Source organism: Mustela erminea, chromosome 19 (genome assembly GCF_009829155.1).
Source record: "Mustela erminea isolate mMusErm1 chromosome 19, mMusErm1.Pri, whole genome shotgun sequence".
NCBI lineage: Eukaryota > Metazoa > Chordata > Mammalia > Carnivora > Mustelidae > Mustela > Mustela erminea.
The window spans coordinates 6,898,939-6,919,197 of record NC_045632.1 but is presented as its reverse complement, the minus strand read 5'-3'; the positions used below and the strand labels follow the sequence as shown (position 1 = coordinate 6,919,197).

Below are 20,259 nucleotides of genomic sequence, written 5' to 3'. Positions count from 1 at the left end.
CAAGCATTCACTTCAATCACCTTTCAAAGCTATGTAATTCTTTCCTATTTTTATATGTGCTGGGGAATATATGACTGTCTAAACTAACCAGATAGGCATTTATAATCCAAATGGAAAGTTAAGATACGAACCTTTTAAAAAAAGTCTCCATGTCCCATTTTACATGTGTAAAACTAAGTGAATCCTTTCCTGCTCCCTCTCCAAATAATAATGTGCCCTTGAACAAGAAGTTACCAGGATACTCTGGACCTTCTAGAGTATGTCCTTTTCAACTAATGTAGGTGTATACATCCTTTGATTACATTTGTTGGAGGGTCAAATTGCTACACACATATAATCCAGCTTTAAAAAAAAAAAAAAGCCAGGTTAGGGGAACCTGAGTGGCTCAGTCGGTTAAGCATCTGCCTTCAGCTCAGGTCATGATCCCAGGGTCCTGGGATCAAGCCCTACATCAGGCTCCCTGCTTCTCCCTTTCCTTCTGCCTTCTACTTCCCCTGCTTGTGCTCAGCTAAATAAATAAAATCTTTTTTAAAAATGCCAGCTTGAAGTCAGCAGGGACTTTTGTTCAGTTCACTGACATCATATGTGGGTTCTAGAACATCAGTAGGTAAAGGAAACAGCTGATCAACATTTTTCTGAGCAGTGTGTGTACCAGATTTCTAGGAAAAGAACCTGGCTGATAGGTTATTCATGGGTCCTGGAGAGTTGTTCCTTTGGGTGAGATTTACAAAGTAAAACACATCCAAACACATGACAGTACGCTACTGAATCCAATGTATTCACTTTCCTTTTGAAGGCTGAAGGACGGACTTTGGTAGCCTAAAATAAACTGAATAAATTCAGAACCAGAGAAACACCAGAGCTAACCCTATAATGATGGTGGGTAGAAATGAAAGATTCATGTCCCCCAAAAAGGGAGGGGGTGCACTGTTAGAGCTCTAACCATTGATGTGCAATATATACCACCTGCTTTGAATTGAAGAGTGACCATTGTACCAATGAGGAGTTTGATTCAAAGTATACGGTCCTAAAATATACACTACGTACATTATCTGAAGTAAAATGATGTCAGACTTGTGGCAGAAATCTCTAAAATATTCATCTTCACAGGGCTTATTTGCTTTATGTGTTTTCTGGTACTTTGCCGAAGATATTCTGTACGATTTCCTCTGCCAAGGGATGAGGCAGAGTGCTCCACTGACCACCGGGCCACATGCACTGCCTTCAGGGTTCTTCCAACTGTTGTTCTCCTGTGTGAACTCTCTGACGCCTACTGGTCTTACTTCTGGGGAAGGCCTTTTTCCAGCGTCATTCTATTTCTACCAGCTATGAGCTCGCTGATGATACGGGACCTAGGAAGCCCCGGTAAGGTCTACCTTTCCACAAAGGCTTTTCCGATCTTTATACTATGTCTTTGCACTATGCCTGGTCTTTATACTGTTTGTCACCGTACACACTTATTGGTCGCAAAATGAACAAGGAGGTTTTAGTCAAGGGTTTTCCACCTTGATCGTATCACATTTTATTTCAGCGTGCTTTTTGTGACATAAAATATGACACAACTGATCAGTGAGGGCACTACCGCATTCACTGCATTCGAAAGGTTTCTCTGTGCAAATTCTGTTATCTGCTGATGGTGCGCATCTGGCACCTGGATGTCCCACAGTGGCCATGTTCCCATCTGTTAGGAGCCCACAGAGATGCAAGGAAGTCTGAGCTGCTACAGTAGGCATTTGCACGGACACTGTGTTAACAGGGTCCTTCTCCTGCCTGCTGTCATTTGAAAGCGATGAGCTGTGGCTCTCTGCGAAAGGATTCTCCAATGCGACTGAACGTGTACCTTTCTCCCTTGCATGCAACATTCCCTTATGGTAAACCAGGCAGGACAGGTGAGAGAAAGCCTTCCCACAGTCAGCACATCCATAGGGCCTCTCTCCTGTATGAGTTCTCCGGTGTCGATTAAGGCACGACTTATCTCTAAAAGCCTTCCCACAGTCACTGCAGGTATAGGGTTTCTCTCCCGTGTGAATTCTCTGGTGATTAATGAGACCAGACTTGTGTGAACAGGATTTTCCACACTCAGTACACACAAAGGGAGTCTTTCCAGTATGAAATCGCTGATGTGATATGAGGCATGTCTTCTGGCTAAAGCCTTTCCCACATTCGGTGCACACATAGGGTTTCTCTCCAGTGTGAGTTCGCTGATGTATAATGAGATTGCCCTTCTGAATGAAACCTTTCCCACATTCACTGCATATATAAGGCTTCTCCCCAGTATGCGTTCGCTGATGCACAATGAGATTGCCCTTCTGAATGAAGCCTTTTCCGCAATCACTGCATATATACGATTTCTCTCCTGTATGAGTCTTCTGATGGGCATTGAGCTGTGACTTCCAGCGGAATGTTTTGTCACACTCAGTGCATTCATAAGGCTTTTCTCCCGTGTGAGTTCTTTGGTGTTCAATGAGCCTGGACTTTCTGGAGAATGCTTTGTCACACAGACTGCATCCGTGAGGCTTCTCTCCTGTGTGAACTCTCTGATGGTTTATGAGCCGAGACTTCTTGACGAAGCCTTTTCCACACTCACTGCACACATAGGGTTTCTCTCCTGTATGAGTTTTCTGATGCATGATTAGCCGTGATTTCTTGGGGAAGGCTTTGTCACATTCAGAGCATTCATACCGCGTCTCACCTACATGAGTCTTCTGATGTTCGGTGAGTCTGGACTTTCTGGAAAAGGCTTTTCCGCATATGCTGCACCCATGAGGCTTCTCTCCCGTGTGAACTCTCTGATGATCCATGAGCCGAGATCTCTTGAAGAAGCCTTTTCCACATTCACTGCATACATGGGGTTTCTCTACCTTGTCAGTTCTTTGATGCTTGATGAATTGGGAATTTTTATTCATAGAATTCCCACATTCAGGAAATTTAATTTCAGTACAATACTGGTCATGCTTTGTATGGGAGAAGGATTTTGTATCTCCACTAACCTCAACGAGATTCTTTACTTCATAGATTCTGTTCTGGTTGACTAAACTTACATTTGATTTCAGTGTTTTCTCATCTAAGTCAATGATATCATGATTTTGCCTTAAGGGAAAATTACTTTTACTCTGATGAATGATGTTTCTGAATGCATTATGTTCATGGCATTGTTTCATTCTCTTTGGACATCTTTGATTTTGCAAGTGCCCCTGTAGATGACCATCATCTTTCTTGATCTCTAAGAAAGAAAAGAAGAATAATTCTTTCCATGAGTTTGGTATACAATAAAACTATTTCACAAATGGCTTTTGTGACTTGAGCTGAAGACAGAAGCTTAACCAACTGAGCCATCCAGGTGCCCCAGCCTTGGGCTTTTGAACTCACCATTTGGTCTACTTGGAGCTCAGTTCGTCCAAGGACTCACATCCCTCATGCAGCTGCTCAAAGGCATCTTACCAAAGAGTTACTCCCATTCCCCGGAGAGGCCCCAGCTAGACTCCCAGGTGCTATAGCAGCTCCTGGGCTTCACACACTATCCCACTGCTGTCCCACTGATCTTCCTGGCACTTTTCACCATAAGACATATTCATTTATTTAGATTAGTTTTGTTTCTCCTTGTACAAACTCATCTCTGTAAAGAGTTTTGTTGTTGCTGCTGCTGTTGTTCACAGCTGTTGGGGCCCATGTGTAACATGCTACACACACACAAACACACACCCCAATTAAAATAATCAAAAATATTTAACACAATGAACCAAGGAAAGAGCCTCATGTATGGAACATATTAAGGAGACTCCTTCAAATATAGCTGACCTTGACTGTAGGAAAAGGGAAGCCAACTCTATATAAACAAGAGCTCTATCATGGAAATTGTTGATCAAAGAGAAATTTCTGGGCGCCTGGGTGGCTCAGTGTGTTAAGCCGCTGCCTTCGGCTCAGGTCATGATCTCAGAGTCCTGGGATCAAGTCCCACATTGGGCTCTGTGCTCAGCAGGGGGCCTGCTTCCCTCTCTCTCTCTCTCTCTCTCTCTCTCTCTGCCTGCCTCTCCGTCTACTTGTGATCTCTCTCTGTCAAATAAATAAATAAAATCTTTTAAAAAATAAATAAATAAATAAAGAGAAATTTCCTTCCTATTAGCCTGGTAAATAGGGCGCCAAGATGGCTCAGTTGGTTGAGCATCTGCCTTTGGCTCAGGTCATAATCTAGGGCCCTGGTATTGAACTCCACATTGGGCTTCTTGCTCAGCAGGAAGTCTGCTTCTCCCTCTGCCCCTGCCCACCACTCATGTTCTCTCAAATAAATGAATAAAATCTTAAAAAAAAAAAAAGACCAGTAATATGATTAGTTGGGACTTAATGTTACTGATTATCATAAGGAAAAGGAAAGATTCAAGAGAATGCATCCAGCAGTCTCATTTAAGATGGACTAAACTAATGATCAGAACGAATAATTATACAAGGAAATTAAAGCAAAGCAGGCATGGAGTTTAATGATGTGGTCTAGGCTGGGAACAAAGAATGACAAATTTTAAGAAATCAACAGGAATAGCCAAGACTTTACATAAGGGAGCTGAGAAGGTAAGGAAGGGTCCAACACTTCACTACCCCTGGTTCCCACAAAGAGCCCCTACAACTTATACCATTTCCTAAGTGATAAGAGTACTCAGAGCAACTTTTGTTCTCATGTTTAGTTTCTGACCTTGGCTCTTGACCCAGGGCTCATAAATCCCTTGGAATTTCCTGGGTGATAAGAGTGCCTTTTGGGGGCACCTGGCTGGCTCAGTGGGTTGAGCCTCTGCCTTCGGCTTAGGTCGTGATCTCAGGGTCCTGGGATCGAGCCCTGCATCGGGCTTCTACTCAGTGAGGAGCCTGCTTCCCCCCTGTCTCTCTGCCTGCCTCTCTGCCTACTTGTGATCTCTGCCCGTCAAATAAATAAATTAAAAAAAAAAAAAAAAAGGAGTGCCTTTTGTTCTAATAAGATGACTCTAGGTGGGCTGCTGGATGGGGGCTGGTCAGCAGAAAGACCAAGCTATCATTAGAATCTTGGAACATTCAGCCCCACCCTCCAACCTCCAGAAAGGGGAGAGGGTTGGAGACAGAGTTAATGACTGATTTGGCCTACGTGAGGAAGCCTCCAGAAAATTCTAGGAGTATGGGGTTCGGGGAGCTTCCAGGTTACTGAACACATGGAAGTGCTAGGAGACAGGGGCCTGGAGAGGGGATGGAAGCTCCCTGCTCTTTCCCACATACCTCACCTACGCATCTCTTCCTCTGGATGTTCATCCATGTCCTTTATCATATCCTTTTCTAATAAACTGGTAGACAACAAGTATTTCCCTGAGTTCTCTGAGTTGTTGTTGCAAGTAAGCAAATCTAAGGGAGAGGAGTTCATGAAAACCTCTGATTTATAGCCATGAGACAAATTTGAAACTGGGGACCTACTAAGTGTGACTGATATCTAAAGTGGGGGGGCAAAAAAAGAACACCCTTTTCCTCAATCAATAAGTGTGATAATTCTTTCCAGAAAAATAAAAAATATGGGTGCCTGGGTGGCTCAGTTGGTTAAGCGCCTGCCTTTGGCTTGGAACATGATCCCAGGGTCCTGGGATCAAGCCCTGAGTCAGATTCCCTGTTCAGCAGGGAGCCTGCTTCTACCTCTCCCTCTGCCTGCCACTCACCCTGCTTGTGCTCTCTCTCTCTCTGTTTATATATATATATATATATATATATATATATAATAAATAAAATGTGGAAGGAAGGAAGGAGTGGGGGGCAGTCTCATGTGACAGAGCCCTTAACCTGTGGGTTCTGACGCTACCTCCAGATAGATAAAGTCGAAATTGAGTTAAATGGTAGAAGACCTGGCTGGTGTCACAAAGAACCGCTTGGTGTGAGGAAAACTGCCAACACATGGTGTGAGAAGTCCTGTGTATGTGGTCGTGGTGTCAGGGTAAAGAAGATACAAAAGGTTTTCCTGCATGGCCAGACATTTAAGACATAAAGAACAGCAGCTACTGCAGAATGTTTATGTCCCCGCTTGCCAAAGTCACACTGTTGAAATTCTAACTCCCAAAAATGGAGGTGAATGTTAAGACGGGGTGCCTGGGTGGCTCGGTGTGTTGGGCCGCTGTCTTCGGCTCGGGTCACGGTCTCGGGGTCCTGGGATTGAGTCCCGCGTCGGGCTCTCTGCTCAGCGGGGAGCCTGCTTCCCTTCCTCTCTCTCTGCCTGCCTCTCTGCCTACTTGTGATCTCTCTCTGTCAAATAAATAAATAAAATCTTTAAAAAAAAAGAAGGGAAGCTGACATTGTCCAAAGGGGAGGGAAGTGCAGCAGCCAGCAGCCAGTGCTCAAAACAAACATTTCCCTCTGGAGAGAGGTGTGGAAGACAGACTTCCATAGCAAGAGAAGCAGAAGGAACAGGTAGTGACACAGTCCTGGGAGATAAAGGGTGGTAAGATTTGGGAATTCTAAAAAGATATCTAGAGAGAAAATTAAACGGAGGGGCGCCTAGGTGGCTTAATCGTTAAGCGTCTGCCTTCGGCTCCAGTCACGATCCCAGGGTCCTGGAATCGAGCCCTGCATCCGGCTCCCTGCTCAGTGGGAAGCCTGCTTTTCCTTCTCCCACTCCCTATGCTTGTGTTCCCTCTCTTGCTGTGTCTCTCTCTGTCAAATAAATGAAATCTCTAAAAAAAGAATTAATGGAGGGGCGCCTGGGTGGCTTAGTGGGTTGGGGCCTCTGCCTTCAGCTCGGGTCATGATCCCAGTGTTCTGGGATTGAGCCCTGAGTTGGGCTCTCTGCTCGGCGGGGAGCCTGCTTCCTCCTCTCTTTCTCTGCCTACTTGTGATCTCTGTCTGTCAAATAAATAAATAAATAAAATCTTTAAAAAAAAAAAAAAATTAATGGAGACCTGTATGAAACAAACAGGGATTGAACCCAAGAAGTGGTAAGTGCTCTAAGCACTTCAAAGAAAAAGCGCCCTTCTCAGGGAGATTCCTGGAGCTCTGTTCATATGGCCTTAGACACCCTTGCAGCTGGGACAGGTCTAAGTGACTAAATACGACTTCCTCATCACCTTCCTTGTTGGTTTTCTCTCACCTGGACAGATTCGACTGCGGATTTCATCTTCTGTTGTCCATAGTTCCCCTTGTTCCCACCTGGAGAGTGTATCCGGCTTGCTGGCCTTATACCCTGTGCGTGGGAAATGACAGAAGAGGTAGGCTCTGTGAACTGGCTGGTGTCTGCCAACACAGAACAAAGTCATATTTCAGGAGTCACTCAATTTGCAGGTCGGCAAAGTTAAAGGTCTTCTCTCAGGATGGGCACATTATACCCTCGAATCTGGGGCCAGAGAATCTGGGGACTGAGAATTTACCCTGCTGAGCAGCATAGACATGCCAGAGCTCTCAGAAGCTGCAAGAGGAAAGACCACTGATGCATTCCTCTGAGTGACCCAGGGAAGCTGTCCTCACCTACTGACACCAGGTTCCTATAATTCTCCAACATCACGTCCCGATACAGGTTCTTCTGGGCAGGGGCCAGGAGCTGCCACTCCTCCCATGTGAAGTCTACGGCCACATCCTCCAGTGTCAGAGATACCTATAAGAACACAGTCCTGTGTCATGGGAGTGTTCCTCTAGTTACTGAAATGGAAGGAATATAAAGGAAGTTGCTGTGCTTGTGTTCACTACACAGGCTACATCTATACATTTAGGTGTTTTCATTCTTTGTTAAAGGTTGATCTATTTATTTTAGAGGGAGAGCAAGCATGCAAGCGGGGGGGGGGGCAGAGGGAGAGGAAGAGAATCTCAAGGGGACTCTAGGCTGAGTGCGGAGCCCTACACAGGGCTTGGTCCCAGGAGGCCAAGATCATGACCTAAGCCAAAATCAAGCATTGGCCACTTAACAGACTGAGCCATCCCAGCTGCCCCAGGTATCTTGATTTTTTTAAAAACTACATTGTTGGGGGACACCTGGGTGGCTCAGTGGGTTAAAGCCTCTGTCTTCAGCTCAGGTCATGATCTCTGGGTCCTGGGATTGAGTCCCACATCGGGCTCTCTGCTCAGCGGGGAGCCTGCTTACTCCTCTCTCTGCCTGCCTCTCTGCCTACTTGTGATCTCTGTCTGTCAAATAAATGAATAAAATCTTAAAAAAAAAACCAAAACTACATTTTTGGGATGCCTGGGTGGCTCAGTCGGTTAAGCCGATGCCTTCAGCTCAAGTCATGATCCCAGGGTCCTGGGATCGAGTCCTGAATCGGTCATCTTGCTCGGCAGGGAGCCTGCTTCTCTCTCTGCCTCTGTCTGTCACTCTGCCTGCCTGTGCGCGCGCTCTCTCTCTCTCTGTGACAAATACATAAATAAATAAAATCTTAAAAAAAAAAAACTACATTGTTATAGAAGGAAAAAACACATCCACAGTCAATCCTATATATAACAAAATATTCTCTAATCATTCAGTAGCAATCAAGTTTCTGTAATAAGTAGCCATTAAATTCTGCTAAATTATAAACATTTCCAATGTAAGTATTTGAACCATTAGCTCTATACAGATAAAAAGGAACTTTACTTCTGCTATAGGACTTTGTAATCATCGGAATTTTTTTTAATCTTTAAATATGTTCAGGGGCTTCTACAGGATTAAATTTTAAAAGGTAATAAAAGAGGAGACAGTACAAATTGGCTTTGAACATGAGCAAGGAGCATATACTATCTTACATAAAGGCAAGTTCAAAAGCAAACCTCTGGATCCCAACAACCTTGCCAGACAACAGTACCTTCAACACTCTACAGCCGTATCTGAACTCAAACACCAACTTAGTCACCTGTTCATACAGGACCTCTGAAAGTCATGCAACTCTCCCATTTTCTTAGGTCACCTAGGTTTTATTTCTAGATTAACCCTGACAGCCACAAGGCTGGGTCCATGGGTCACCTTGTTATGATCCCAGGAAGAAATGCGCCCACTGAATTCTCCTGGTCTAGCCTCGAAGAGTTCTTCGAGAAACCTTCTTTTGCACTTAGGAGAAAGTTGAAGTTTAGGACACTGTCTACCATATAACGTCTAGGAAGCACCATTAAACAAAAGTCCCGACAACTGAGTGCCACGAAATATATAGCGACATCCTTGTGGAACCAGGCTGCTTTCTCCTCTGTCATTGCAAATGCTGTGATCACTGTGATTCTCTAATTGTGATGGCCGCCAGAGCTAGCAGACATAAGCTAACAGCGAGCACAGCCTGTAGGACGCCCAGTCACCTGTGATGCTCTAACACGGGTCCCTCAGTGTGGATCCTATGAACATATTCCTGATCCTATCTGCCTTGATATTGAAAGTTGGAATCTAAATCTATTTCTGCACAGTCTGTTTCTACGCAAGTCCTACTTTACCAATTTAGTCTTTTCCATGTAATTCGACTAAGTTTAAAAGTTCTCCAGAAATTAATGACAGAATGAAGGAAGGAATAAAACAAAGTCACCTGGTCCTTAATCATTTTCTTCTGTTACTGGAAAACAGTCAGTAAAGGGGACTTGTGTGTTTAGTTTCTTCTTGAGTTCATTCCCCTCAATTTCTGAAATCTTGGTGTCTGGTCAGTGGTGTCCCCACAAATGACCACACGCAGGTCCTGAGCCCACCTCCTCGCTTTACTTGTTGGATCTTGCTCCTACAGTAGAACCTAAGGGCTGAAAAGTAAATTCACTTTGAGTACACAGTTCCTCTGGACCAAGAAGTTATCCCTGCTCCTCCCCTCACAGGGTTTCAAGGCTATCTGTCCCTTTGTTTGGAATCCCAGAGTCTACTGCACTCTGGGGCGATGAAACACCAGACTGTGACTTTGTGAGCACCTTCTACTATGGACTGGAAGTGGTGTCTGTGAAAATGAGCCCAGAAAGGAGATCCAGCATGCAAGATACCCCACAGCAAAGGGGCTTCTCACACAGGTCAGTTTTGGAAGAACCACATCTCAAAAGGTGAAGATTTGGACCTCTATTCCTTTAAGACCAAGAGTGCTCATGTACGAAAGTTTTTGCACACATCTCAGTTTGAAGACAAACAAGCTCAGCAAAGCATTATCCCAACAAACCATTTTAATCATCATGTGAAACGAAACAAAGGCAAACCAAGAGAAAAAAAATTAAAGCCTATGAACAAGACTATTCTTTCTGACTATATATACATTGAGTGAAGTATAAAAACATGCATTACAGGGGTGTCTGGGTGGCTCGGTGGGTTGAAGCCTCTGCCTTTGGCTCAGGTCATGATCTCAAGGTCCTGGGATCGAGCCCCGCATCGGGCTCTCTGCTTCGCGGAGAGCCTGCTTCCTCCTCTCTCTCCCTGCCTGCCTCTCTTGCCTACTTGTGACCTCTGTCAAATAAATAAATAAAATCTTAAAAAAAAAAAAAAAAACATGCATTACATAGAACAAGTTCAAGAAAGCCATTATGTCTGGGGAGGGAAGGGTAGGGGAATCAGAGGTCATCACTGAAGTTGCATTCACAGTCAGTTTATGTCTTTAAAAAAGTACCACGACCAAAAAGACAAAACAAAATTAATCATTATTATGTACATCATGGAGGAAAATCCCACTGAATGAAAATGGCAGAGTGGGAAGTTCCAAGGCCGTGTACTTCCACAGAAACACTGAAACAACAAGAAGAAGTGTCAGAATAAAGAATAAAACAACACCTTTATCCTAACTCTGAAAATAGTCACAGGTTTATAGCCCCAGAGTGATCACTCAGTCAAGAAAAAGGCAACTTGGGACGCCTGGGTGGCTCAGTTGGTTAAGCAGCTGCCTTCGGCTCAGGTCATGATCCCAGTGTCCTGGGATCGAGTCCCACATAGAGCTCCTTGCTCGGCAGGGAGCCTGCTTCTCCCTCTGCCTCTGCTGCCACTTGGCCTGCCTGTGCTCACTCTTGCTCTCGCACGCTCTCTCTCTCTCTCTCTGGCAAATAAATAAATAAAATCTTTAAAAAAAAAAAAAAAAAGAAAGAAAGAGGCAACTTAAAAATGATAGGAAAGCTCTGTGCCATTGTTATTTGCCCCTACTTCACCGCCTCCTCAGTTTGGTAGTCGTCCTAGAGACGGGAGCCAGCCTTCCCAGTGGGGGAGTCTGGTTCCTGGTCCTGGAATGAGGAGAGCAAACTGGATTTGCAAAGAATTGTGTTCACTTGTTCCAGCCTGCGTGAGGCCTACCTGAAGGGCTAATGCAATGTGCCCATCCCTCTAATTTGGACCTCACACAAGACAGAAAAGCAACAGATGTTTCTTAAAAACGATGTAAGGTGGGGGCACCTGGGTGGGTCAGTTGGTTAAGTGACTCTCAATTTCAGCTCAGGTCATGACCTCAGGGTTGTGGGATCAAGCCTCAAGTCTGGCTCTGCACTTAGCATGCAATCTGCTTGAAATTCTCTCTCCCTCTTGCTCTGCCCGTCCCCCAACACATGTGCACTCTCTAAATAAATAAATAAACAAATAAATAAAATCTAAAAAAGAAAAAAGCCACACACACACACACAAAAAACAATATAAGGTGTACAAACCTTATAGTCAGATGGCTGATTATAGAATTACATCTAAAAGTTGATCTCATTTTGGGGTCCCTGGTGGGCTGAGTGAGAACTTGTGACTCTTGATCTTGGGGTCATGAGTTCAAGCTGCACATTGGGTGTAGAAATTACTTAAATAAGTAAGTCCAAAACACACATTTCTTATAGCAGTGTTACATGACTGGCTACTTTAGGGGAAAGGTTTTAACAGTTTGCATTGAATACTTTCAATAGAGATCTTGCTAGAATCCAAGAAATCCACTTCTAGGAATCTTTGCAAAGGGAATAATGGAACAAGCATCCAAAACTGATATACAAGTATTATTAGGTCTGCTAACAGAGAATTCATTGAATGAATAAAAATTCACATATCCAGTGAAATATTATGCAGCTATTAGAAATGCTAACAAATGTCCGAAAAGAGGAAAAAATGCCTTAAGTAGAAAACGAGGGAGAGTCCAAACCTGCTCTTGCGGGAGGGAGAAGCGGGGCGGGCTTGCTCTCCTGCAGCCGTGAATCGTGCCTACGCCTGACCTGTGTCTTAAAAATAAAGAACGTTAAACGTCTAAAAATAAAGAAGGTTAGTTAGATTTTTTTTTAATGTCTTAGGAAATTAGCCGGGAGGATGCCTTTGGTCTCTCTCTTTTTTTTTTTAAGCTTTTTTGCATATGTTTTGTAAGCAACAATTTTGTATAAATATATATATATATCTCAATTTATGCATAGTATAAGCACATGAAAAAGATGCTCAGTATCATTCTTCAGAAAAATACAAATCAAAACCACAACCAAGATACCACTCACTCTCACTAGGATGGATATAGTTAAAAAAAGGGGGGGTGGCCTGGGTGGCTCAGTGGGTTAAGCCTCTGCCTTTGGCTCAGGTCATGATCTCAGGGTCCTGTGATCGAGTTCCACATCGGGCTCTCTGCTCAGCAGGGAGACTGCTTTCCCCTCTCTCTCTCTGCCTGCCTCTCTGCCTACTTGTGATCTCTGTCAAATAAATAAAATAAAATAAAATAAAATAAAATAAAGGAAATAACAGTGTTTGTAAGTATCTGGAAGAAACGGAACCCGCATAACTGCTAATGGAAATCCAAAATGATGCAGCCACTTTGGAGAATAATCTGGTAGTTCTTCCAACAGTTAAACATATTTACCATGTGACCCAGCAATTCAGCAATTTCATACCAGGATTATATCCAGGAGAATTAAAAGCATGTCCACCCAAAAGTCTTTATACACAAAACCCAATGAGAAATCATGTCACACCTGTCAGGATAATAAAAATCAAAAACACAAGAAACAAGTATTGGTGGGAATGTGGAAAAATAGGAACCCTCATGCAATGATGGAGGGAATGCAAATTGGTATAGCCACCATGGAAAACATTATGGAGATTCCTTAAAAGACTAAAAATAGAACCTTATGATCTAGCAACTACACTCCGGGATACTTACCCAAAGAATATGAAAACACTAATTCAAAGGGCTATGTGCATCCCAGGTTTACTGCAGCATGATTTACAACAGCCAAATTACAGAAGCAAACTAAATGTCCATTGACAGATGAATGGATAAAGAAAATGTGGTGTGTTATATATGTGTGTGCGTGTATGTGCATGTGTGTATAAAACACATTTATTATAACTAATATATATAATATATAGATTATATATGTAATATATAATACATAATACAATATTATTGGTATATATGGCATATATTAGTATTATATGATATATAACATATATAATGGAATATTATTCAGCCATAAAACAAGAATGAAATCTTGCCATTTGCAACAATATGGATGGGTCCACAGAGTATAATGCTAAGTGAAATAAGCCTGTCAGAGAAAGACAAATACCATATGATTTTGTTCATCTGTGGAATTTAAGAAACAAAACAAACGAACAAAAAAACACAAAGAGAGAGGCAAACAGGAGCACCTGGCTGACTCAGTCGAAAAAACTTGCAACTCTTGATGTTTGGGTCATGAGTTCAAGCCCCACGTTGGGTGCAGAGATTACTTAAATAAATAGAGAGAGAGAGAGAAACTAAAAAAAAAAAAAAAGACTCTTAACCACTGAGAACAAACTGATGGCTACCAGAGAGGTGGTAGGAGGGGCACTAGTGAAATAGATGAAGGTGGTTAAGAGTATACTTACCTTGGGGCGCCTGGGTGGCTCAGCAGATTAAAGCCTCTGCCTTCAGCTCAGGTCATGATCCCAGGGTCCTGGGATCCAGCCCCACATCCGGTTCTCTCCTCAGCAGGGAGCCTCTTTCCCCCTCTCTCTCTGCCTCCCTCTCTGCCTACTTGTGATCTGTCTGTCAAATAAATAAATAAAATCTTTAAAAAAATTTTTTTCAAAAAAAAAAAAGAGTATACTTACCTTGATCATCACTGAGTAATATATGGAACTGCTGAATTACCATATTGTACAAATTAAATAACACTAGGTTAATTACACTGTAATTTTTTTTAAAAGTTTGTAAACAAATGTTTATAGGAGCATTATTTATAACAGCCAAAATGCAGAAACAACCCAAATATTCTTCAGCTGATGAAAGGACAACCAAAATGTGCTATATCCACACAATGGGGTATTATTCAGGTATAAAAAAGGAATGAAGTACATATATATGTTACCACATGGATAACCCTCTTACATTAAATGAAAGAAACCAATCACAAAAGTGCACATAGCATATGACTGCATTTGCATCATTTATATGAAATGTCCAGGACAGGCAAATCTATAGAGACAGAAGGATTAGTAGTTGCTACAGGTAGAACTCTAATTATATGCTTGCTGAAACATTCAGGGAGAAATATATAAATGCCTGCTATTTACTTTGAAATACATGTTAAAAATTGTAAAAAAGGTAGATTAATGATTGAGAAGTGATATATGGATAGATATAGAATGAAGGAAACAAAATCATGATGACAATCTAAGTGTCAGGTATAAGAGGTGTTCAAATGTAAAACTCTTTAAACTATGTTTGAACATTCTAATAAAAATGATAGGGAATGGGAAGCTCATAATACTAAGAATTCAGTGAAGTAAGCAGAAACAAAATAAGTATTTTTGACATAATTGCTCTTCTAAGAGATAGTAATCAAAAGAGAACAAAAAATTAAAAGACACCATTCACAATGGCAAAAAAATTAAAGATCACGATGGGCAGGAGGGACAGGAAACCACATGTATGGGTAAATGGAGAATCATAATCTGCTTTCAAAGGTAATAACTGAATATTTAAGTATTTAAATTCTATCTAGGGGCACCTGGCTGGCTTAGTCGGTGAAGCATGCTACTCTTGATATCAATGTTATGAGTTTGAGCCCCATAAGGGGTGTAGAGATTACTTAAACATAAACATCTTTAATTCTACCTAGATGAATGGAGAGATTGATTCCAGTCAAAATGGCACAGATTTGCTTCCTGACAGCATATACTGTAACAGAAGTTTTTTAAAGAAACATTTCCAAGTGGGTGTGCAAACACGTCCAGAGTAAATCTGCAGAAAGGGCAAAACCCTCATCTTTAGTAGAAACAACCTGGGTAATCTTTAATCCTCTCTCTCCAACAAAGCTCTCATAACTGCGGGGTCGAGAGAAGATGTGTAAACTCAAAAGCAATCTAGGGGCTTGGACTGGAGGGAAAGAAACCTTGGGACCTCAACCCACCCACCAACCTGCCTCAGCCGTCACAAACCTCTCAAGAGCCAACACACCTGGACCTCTCCGACCTCCGGAATAATCCCGACACACCAGGGATCGCTGACCGTGCGCCCCAGCTCGTCTTTGAGCCGCAGGGTAAAACCCGAATCCGAAGCAGGAAGCACTTTCACTGACAAAACACACCCCTCCCTAGTCTTCAGTCACCGGGCGCTACAGACAAAAACCAAACCCTGACCACGGACGCGGAAACCGGGATATCCACACACCTGTAATCACTGACCCCCACAGTCCTTCAGCACCGACTCCAAAGCCACCGCACCCACAGACAGCCCCTCACGGGCTCCCACTTGCTTCTGCTCCCCAACGGACCCCACGCCTCCAAGCACCCGGGAAGCCACAGACACCTCGGTCCTCTCATCCCGCTCCACAAACCGAAACATACACACACCTGATTTTCTAGGGACCCCACCGCAACATCCCCAGGCTGCACTTCCGCGAATACTCCCGCCGCGCCCCTGCCCGGACTCCACGCCAGCGACGGCGGCTGACGAGGGCCAGAGACGTTTCTGCAGAGCCTGGACTTCCGGCTTTTCCTGGAGTCAGTATGTCTGCGCTCATCTGGCCACCGGTCCCCCAGGCGGCCATCCTTCAGTAATCGACGTACACAAGGCGAAGTGGCCGTTTTGGCCGGAAAAGCCAGGTAAGGCTCGGAACAGTAAAAACCTACCGAAAATACCCATTTCTCGCACCTAAAATCCTACGAGGCAAACTGCACTGATTTTCAAAAGCTTTAATTTACACAAGGTAAACATGGGGTAGGCTAATCCGCCTCAGCGGGCTGGCGAGAAAAGTAAATCCCTACGCACGAAGAATAATTGGGAAAACACACAGGGCGCAGCCATCTTAGAAGTTAGGTATCCGTACAAAAATTAAAAAGTCTTTCAGCAGAGGAAAAAGAGCAAACATAATGGCTAAAGGACAAATACCCTGGGAACGCTACAGACTGGATATGGAGGCCAAGAGGAAGATTTTTGAGGACAACAAAATATCTGGAGAAGCTCTCACGGTACAGTGAGAGTGATAATGCCATCCAAGGAAGTGAAAAACAAGGACTGGGAGAAACTAAGCTTCCCTTTGGAGAGGTGGCGGGGAGACACACCGCCCAGCAAGGTGAGGAAAGCAGTCCCAAGCCGATGTCCAGGTGGCAAGTTACTCACACGTGGTAGCGGGCTCCCATCTGGATCCAGTGCCAAGGGCAGGGCTTTCTGAGAACCAAGGGCCAGAATTTCTGGGAGGAATAAATAAGAAAACTCCAGGGAGAATTAAAAATTGTACAAGAAATGAAAAATAATCATAGTACACTACATGGCTAAACTACAAATGGTATTTACATAGTCATCATAATGTAAACACCAAATCTAATCCAACCGAAATCAACATATAACTCCTGGAAGATGAGGAAAAATAAATCCCTGCGTGCAGAGAACTGTATTTGCAGGAAAAGTTGTTCTGAAGTTTCCTTTATGATAAATTTATGGATAAAGCCCCCAAGTTAAAAATCCACTGTTAGTATACCCATATTAAACTATCAAAATCTTTAAAAAAGTAACTCTTAAGCTTAAGAGAACTGCCAAATAAAACAGAACCATGGGGGTGCCTGGCTGGCTCAGTCAGAAGAGCGTGCGACCTGATCTCTGGGTTGTGTGTTCAATCCCCATGTTATGTGTACAGATAACGTAAATAAATTAATTAAAACCACCCTATGGTTTACTCAAAAACACTGAGGGGTACCTGGGTGGCTCAGTTGGTTCTGGTCATGATTGCAGGTGGGATCAAGCCCTGCATCAGACTCCCTGCTCAGCAGAGAGCCTGCTTCTCACTTTCCCTCTGCCTGCTTGTGCTCTCAGTCAAATAAAATCTTTAAAACAAAACAAACAAAAAACGCACCGAAATGATACCTCCTTGATGAGGGAGCACGAGGCTGGCTGAAGACAAAGCAAAAGCTGGTGCCTTGCACCCCCCTCTCCATCCCCTCCCCCTCTGTCTTATGTGTAGCATCCCTCAGGCTGCCCTGACTGCCACGAACAATAAGCAAATAGTTAACTTGCAGAGCTCACAATCCTGCTAGACCGGAGTCTCCCTTGGCTTACAAATGTCCTAAATCTCACTAACAAAGACGATTGATAGCGGGATTGTGACACCCCACCAAAAAGTCGCCCAACTATCTTAATGTTAATGGCTGGTCTAAAGACAACATGGATCCAGCCGTCGTCGGAGCAAGGCCTCTGGTAGGCCTGGGACATCCTGGCACCTTGTAGGCCCTCTTTCGCATATGAAAACTCCACTGAAACCTCCCTTCCCCTCAACTTCCCCCAACCTCAGGGTACATAACCTGCCATCCTTCACAACCCGGGGGCAGCAGCTCTTCTTGCCCATGGGTCCTGTCCCCGTGCTTTAACAAACCACCATTTTGCACCAAAGAGGTCTCTTTCTTGGTCATCGGCTCCGGATCTCAGCCCACCGAACCTCACCTAGGTTCTAGAACTTCATCATATGGCGCCCGAACGTGGGGCTGTGAGTCTTTACATTGGGACTCTGAGCTTCGGTGCAGAATTGGTGAGTACTTTCTCTCCTTTTCCTTTACTCTCATTTCAGGGTTTTTCAAGGAGTATGGTTTTATTGGAACACTTGCATGTCAGTTGCTCAGGCTGTAATTCTCTAGCCCGTGGCTACTCTATGGGGAGGAGAGCGTCTGCCTTTTGGCTGTAAGTTAGTACCCTGGCCAGAATGGCAATAAGACCCAGAAACTGAATGGCCTCTCTTTATTCCTGTTCTTATATAAAGTTGTCTCTCTTGGGCATGGGACAGCCACCTAAGTCACCAGGACGGCTGCCAATCTTAAGACTCCCGTGTGAGGTTTCCTCCTGATTGATCTAATGTGATCCCCTCCACATCCCTGGTCTAGCCACTTCTGGCCGCGAGACCGCCCCTGGGAGCCGGCCGAAACCAGTACCCGATTGAATTAAAATGCAACCGGGGACCATTTCCTAGGGAAGTTGGTTGTAAGGACCACATGTGTTGGAAAGTCGCATAGACCATGATGGATTTCAGTCTTTACTGTTTCTTGTCAGTGTCTTCTACAAACTGCCTAAAGCTTTGAAATTGGGTAATTTCCCCTTGCCAAACTTTTCTAATATTTCCATGGGTTAGTATGGCAAAACAGTATGCAGTCTTCAGGATAGACAATGGCATGGCATGGCACAGTTTCCTAGTCCATTCACCAGGCACCCATCCGTAGCCTAGGATGCGATGGGGAAGTGGAGGGATGCCGGCACACCTCCAGGGCCTTTTATGGCAGAGATGCCTTCCTGGGGAAGGCAGGATGGTGATCAATAGCGATATCTTGAGGGACGCCTCTGGTCGCTTTTGACACACGGGAACCTCTGACATATCCTGCGTGGGACGCCACCCAGGAGTCAGGGGGGATTTGGTAATGGACCTTCTTTACATTTCTGGGAGCATGGCCTCAGTAGGCTTCTTCAGTTCCCAAGGACTCTACCTTGGGGTGCCTTTTAACCCACTGGAAATAATTTGGATTGCAAAACTTGAGAAAGGACTGAGGTCCTGTAACACTGCATGGCCTCAGTGGGATCTATGAGTTAGATCTCCTCTGCAGGAAACAGGGCAAATGGACTTAGGATACCTTCATTGCTCATACCTAGGCCTTTATTGCTCTGCACCAGGACCCTGAACTAAGGGGCTTTTGCGGAATGTGTTTGCCCAAATGAGTCAGTTAGTTAGTAAACCCAGGTTGCTGGGCCATCTCTAGCAAAGAGGACTCTGACTTTATTTCTCTCTGTTTCTCCTAATAGATGTGGGGGCTTCTCCCTCACTCACTTCCCCATGTTAATGGCTATAACTGGAGCCAACTGGGGTTAATCTAACTCGAGACAGACCGTAAGGAATAGACCCAAGCAGTTGCCGAAACTCTCTTTGTTTCTGTTTCGGGGAAGTTTCCCTGTCTTCTCTGGCTTGACTTGGACTGCTTAACCCCTCCCCCCTTGCTGGTGGGAAAGCCCAGCATCTGCTCCTCTGTTGGGGCTGATGAGCTCTAAAACTGGGAATCCATTTTCTGCCTCCTGGCAGCACTTTGTTTCTTCTGTTTCACTCTTCTGTTTCTTTACCAACGTGTGTGCAGCCTGCATAACTAGCCTCTAGATCACGCACCATGGCTCCTTCTCTCTTCACTGTCAAGGAGCAAGAAGAGCATCCCCTGGACATAACACCCCCCACTCCAGATCTTCCCACTTGTGTCTCAGGTAAACATTCAAAGTGGAAGTTGGTCCGAAGGTTGTGGGTTATTGTTAAGCTGTTTAACAAAGTGGAGTGGGTCCAGGTGAAATGTAAATCAGTATTGGAGCTAAGTTAAGTTTGTTGGTTTAATTAAGATAAGACGTGGTAACTTTTAAGTTACCAGCAGTAAAATGAAACTTCGAAGTTTACTGAAGGTCAAATAAGCTCGTGTTAATTTGTTAAAATTCGTTAGCAAAGAAATGACTAAACTGATGGTTAATTGTCTGTCTCAAAGTTTGAATGGGTAATTGCTGAAGTAACTTTCAAAGTCTTTGGTAACCTGAAAATTTAAAGTTTTGGTTGGATGACAAATGGAATTAAATTGTGGACATCTAGGTCTTAACAGGATAAAATGCTAAGTCGTTAATTACTGGATGTAGGTTTGTGCTTTTGACTTCTTACTGCAAAGAAACTAAGAGTATTTAAATCTGTTGGTAAACGTGTTTTGCACTTTTGATGAATTTGCACTGTTTCATAAATTTGTCATCTAAAGAATTCTGTTGTAACAGTTCACAATTGGTTAATACTTATTCTTCACTAGAGATTAAGGGGTTTCTAAGAGTATCAAATTCTGCTTAGTGTAACTAAGACTGATCAAAATAAGGGAAACTCTGCAGGAAAGTAGATGATATGTAAGAAAGATTTAAAGAAGGGAAATGCATTTTATTAAAGATAAAAGGTAAT

The 20,259-nt window shown here is 43.7% G+C and overlaps 1 protein-coding gene across 2 annotated transcripts; it reads right to left on the bottom strand.

Annotated features, from left to right (window-relative positions):
• Positions 1–1,484: 1,484 nt before the first annotated feature.
• On the bottom strand, positions 1,485–11,639 carry ZNF613 (zinc finger protein 613). 2 transcript variants are annotated; one of them, XM_032324015.1, is made up of 5 exons: positions 11,527–11,639; positions 9,462–9,666; positions 7,456–7,582; positions 7,082–7,174; positions 1,485–3,223 (listed from the first exon to the last, which is right to left on the bottom strand). In XM_032324015.1, the coding sequence occupies exons 2-5, from the start codon at positions 9,474–9,476 to the stop codon at positions 1,491–1,493; spliced, it is 1,968 nt and encodes a 655-aa protein (XP_032179906.1). In that variant the 5' UTR covers positions 9,477–9,666; positions 11,527–11,639; the 3' UTR covers positions 1,485–1,490. The 2 variants fall into 2 exon arrangements, with proteins under 2 accessions (XP_032179906.1, XP_032179907.1); XM_032324016.1 differs by lacking the exon at positions 9,462–9,666.
• Between the last annotated feature and the right edge of the window lie 8,620 nt (positions 11,640–20,259).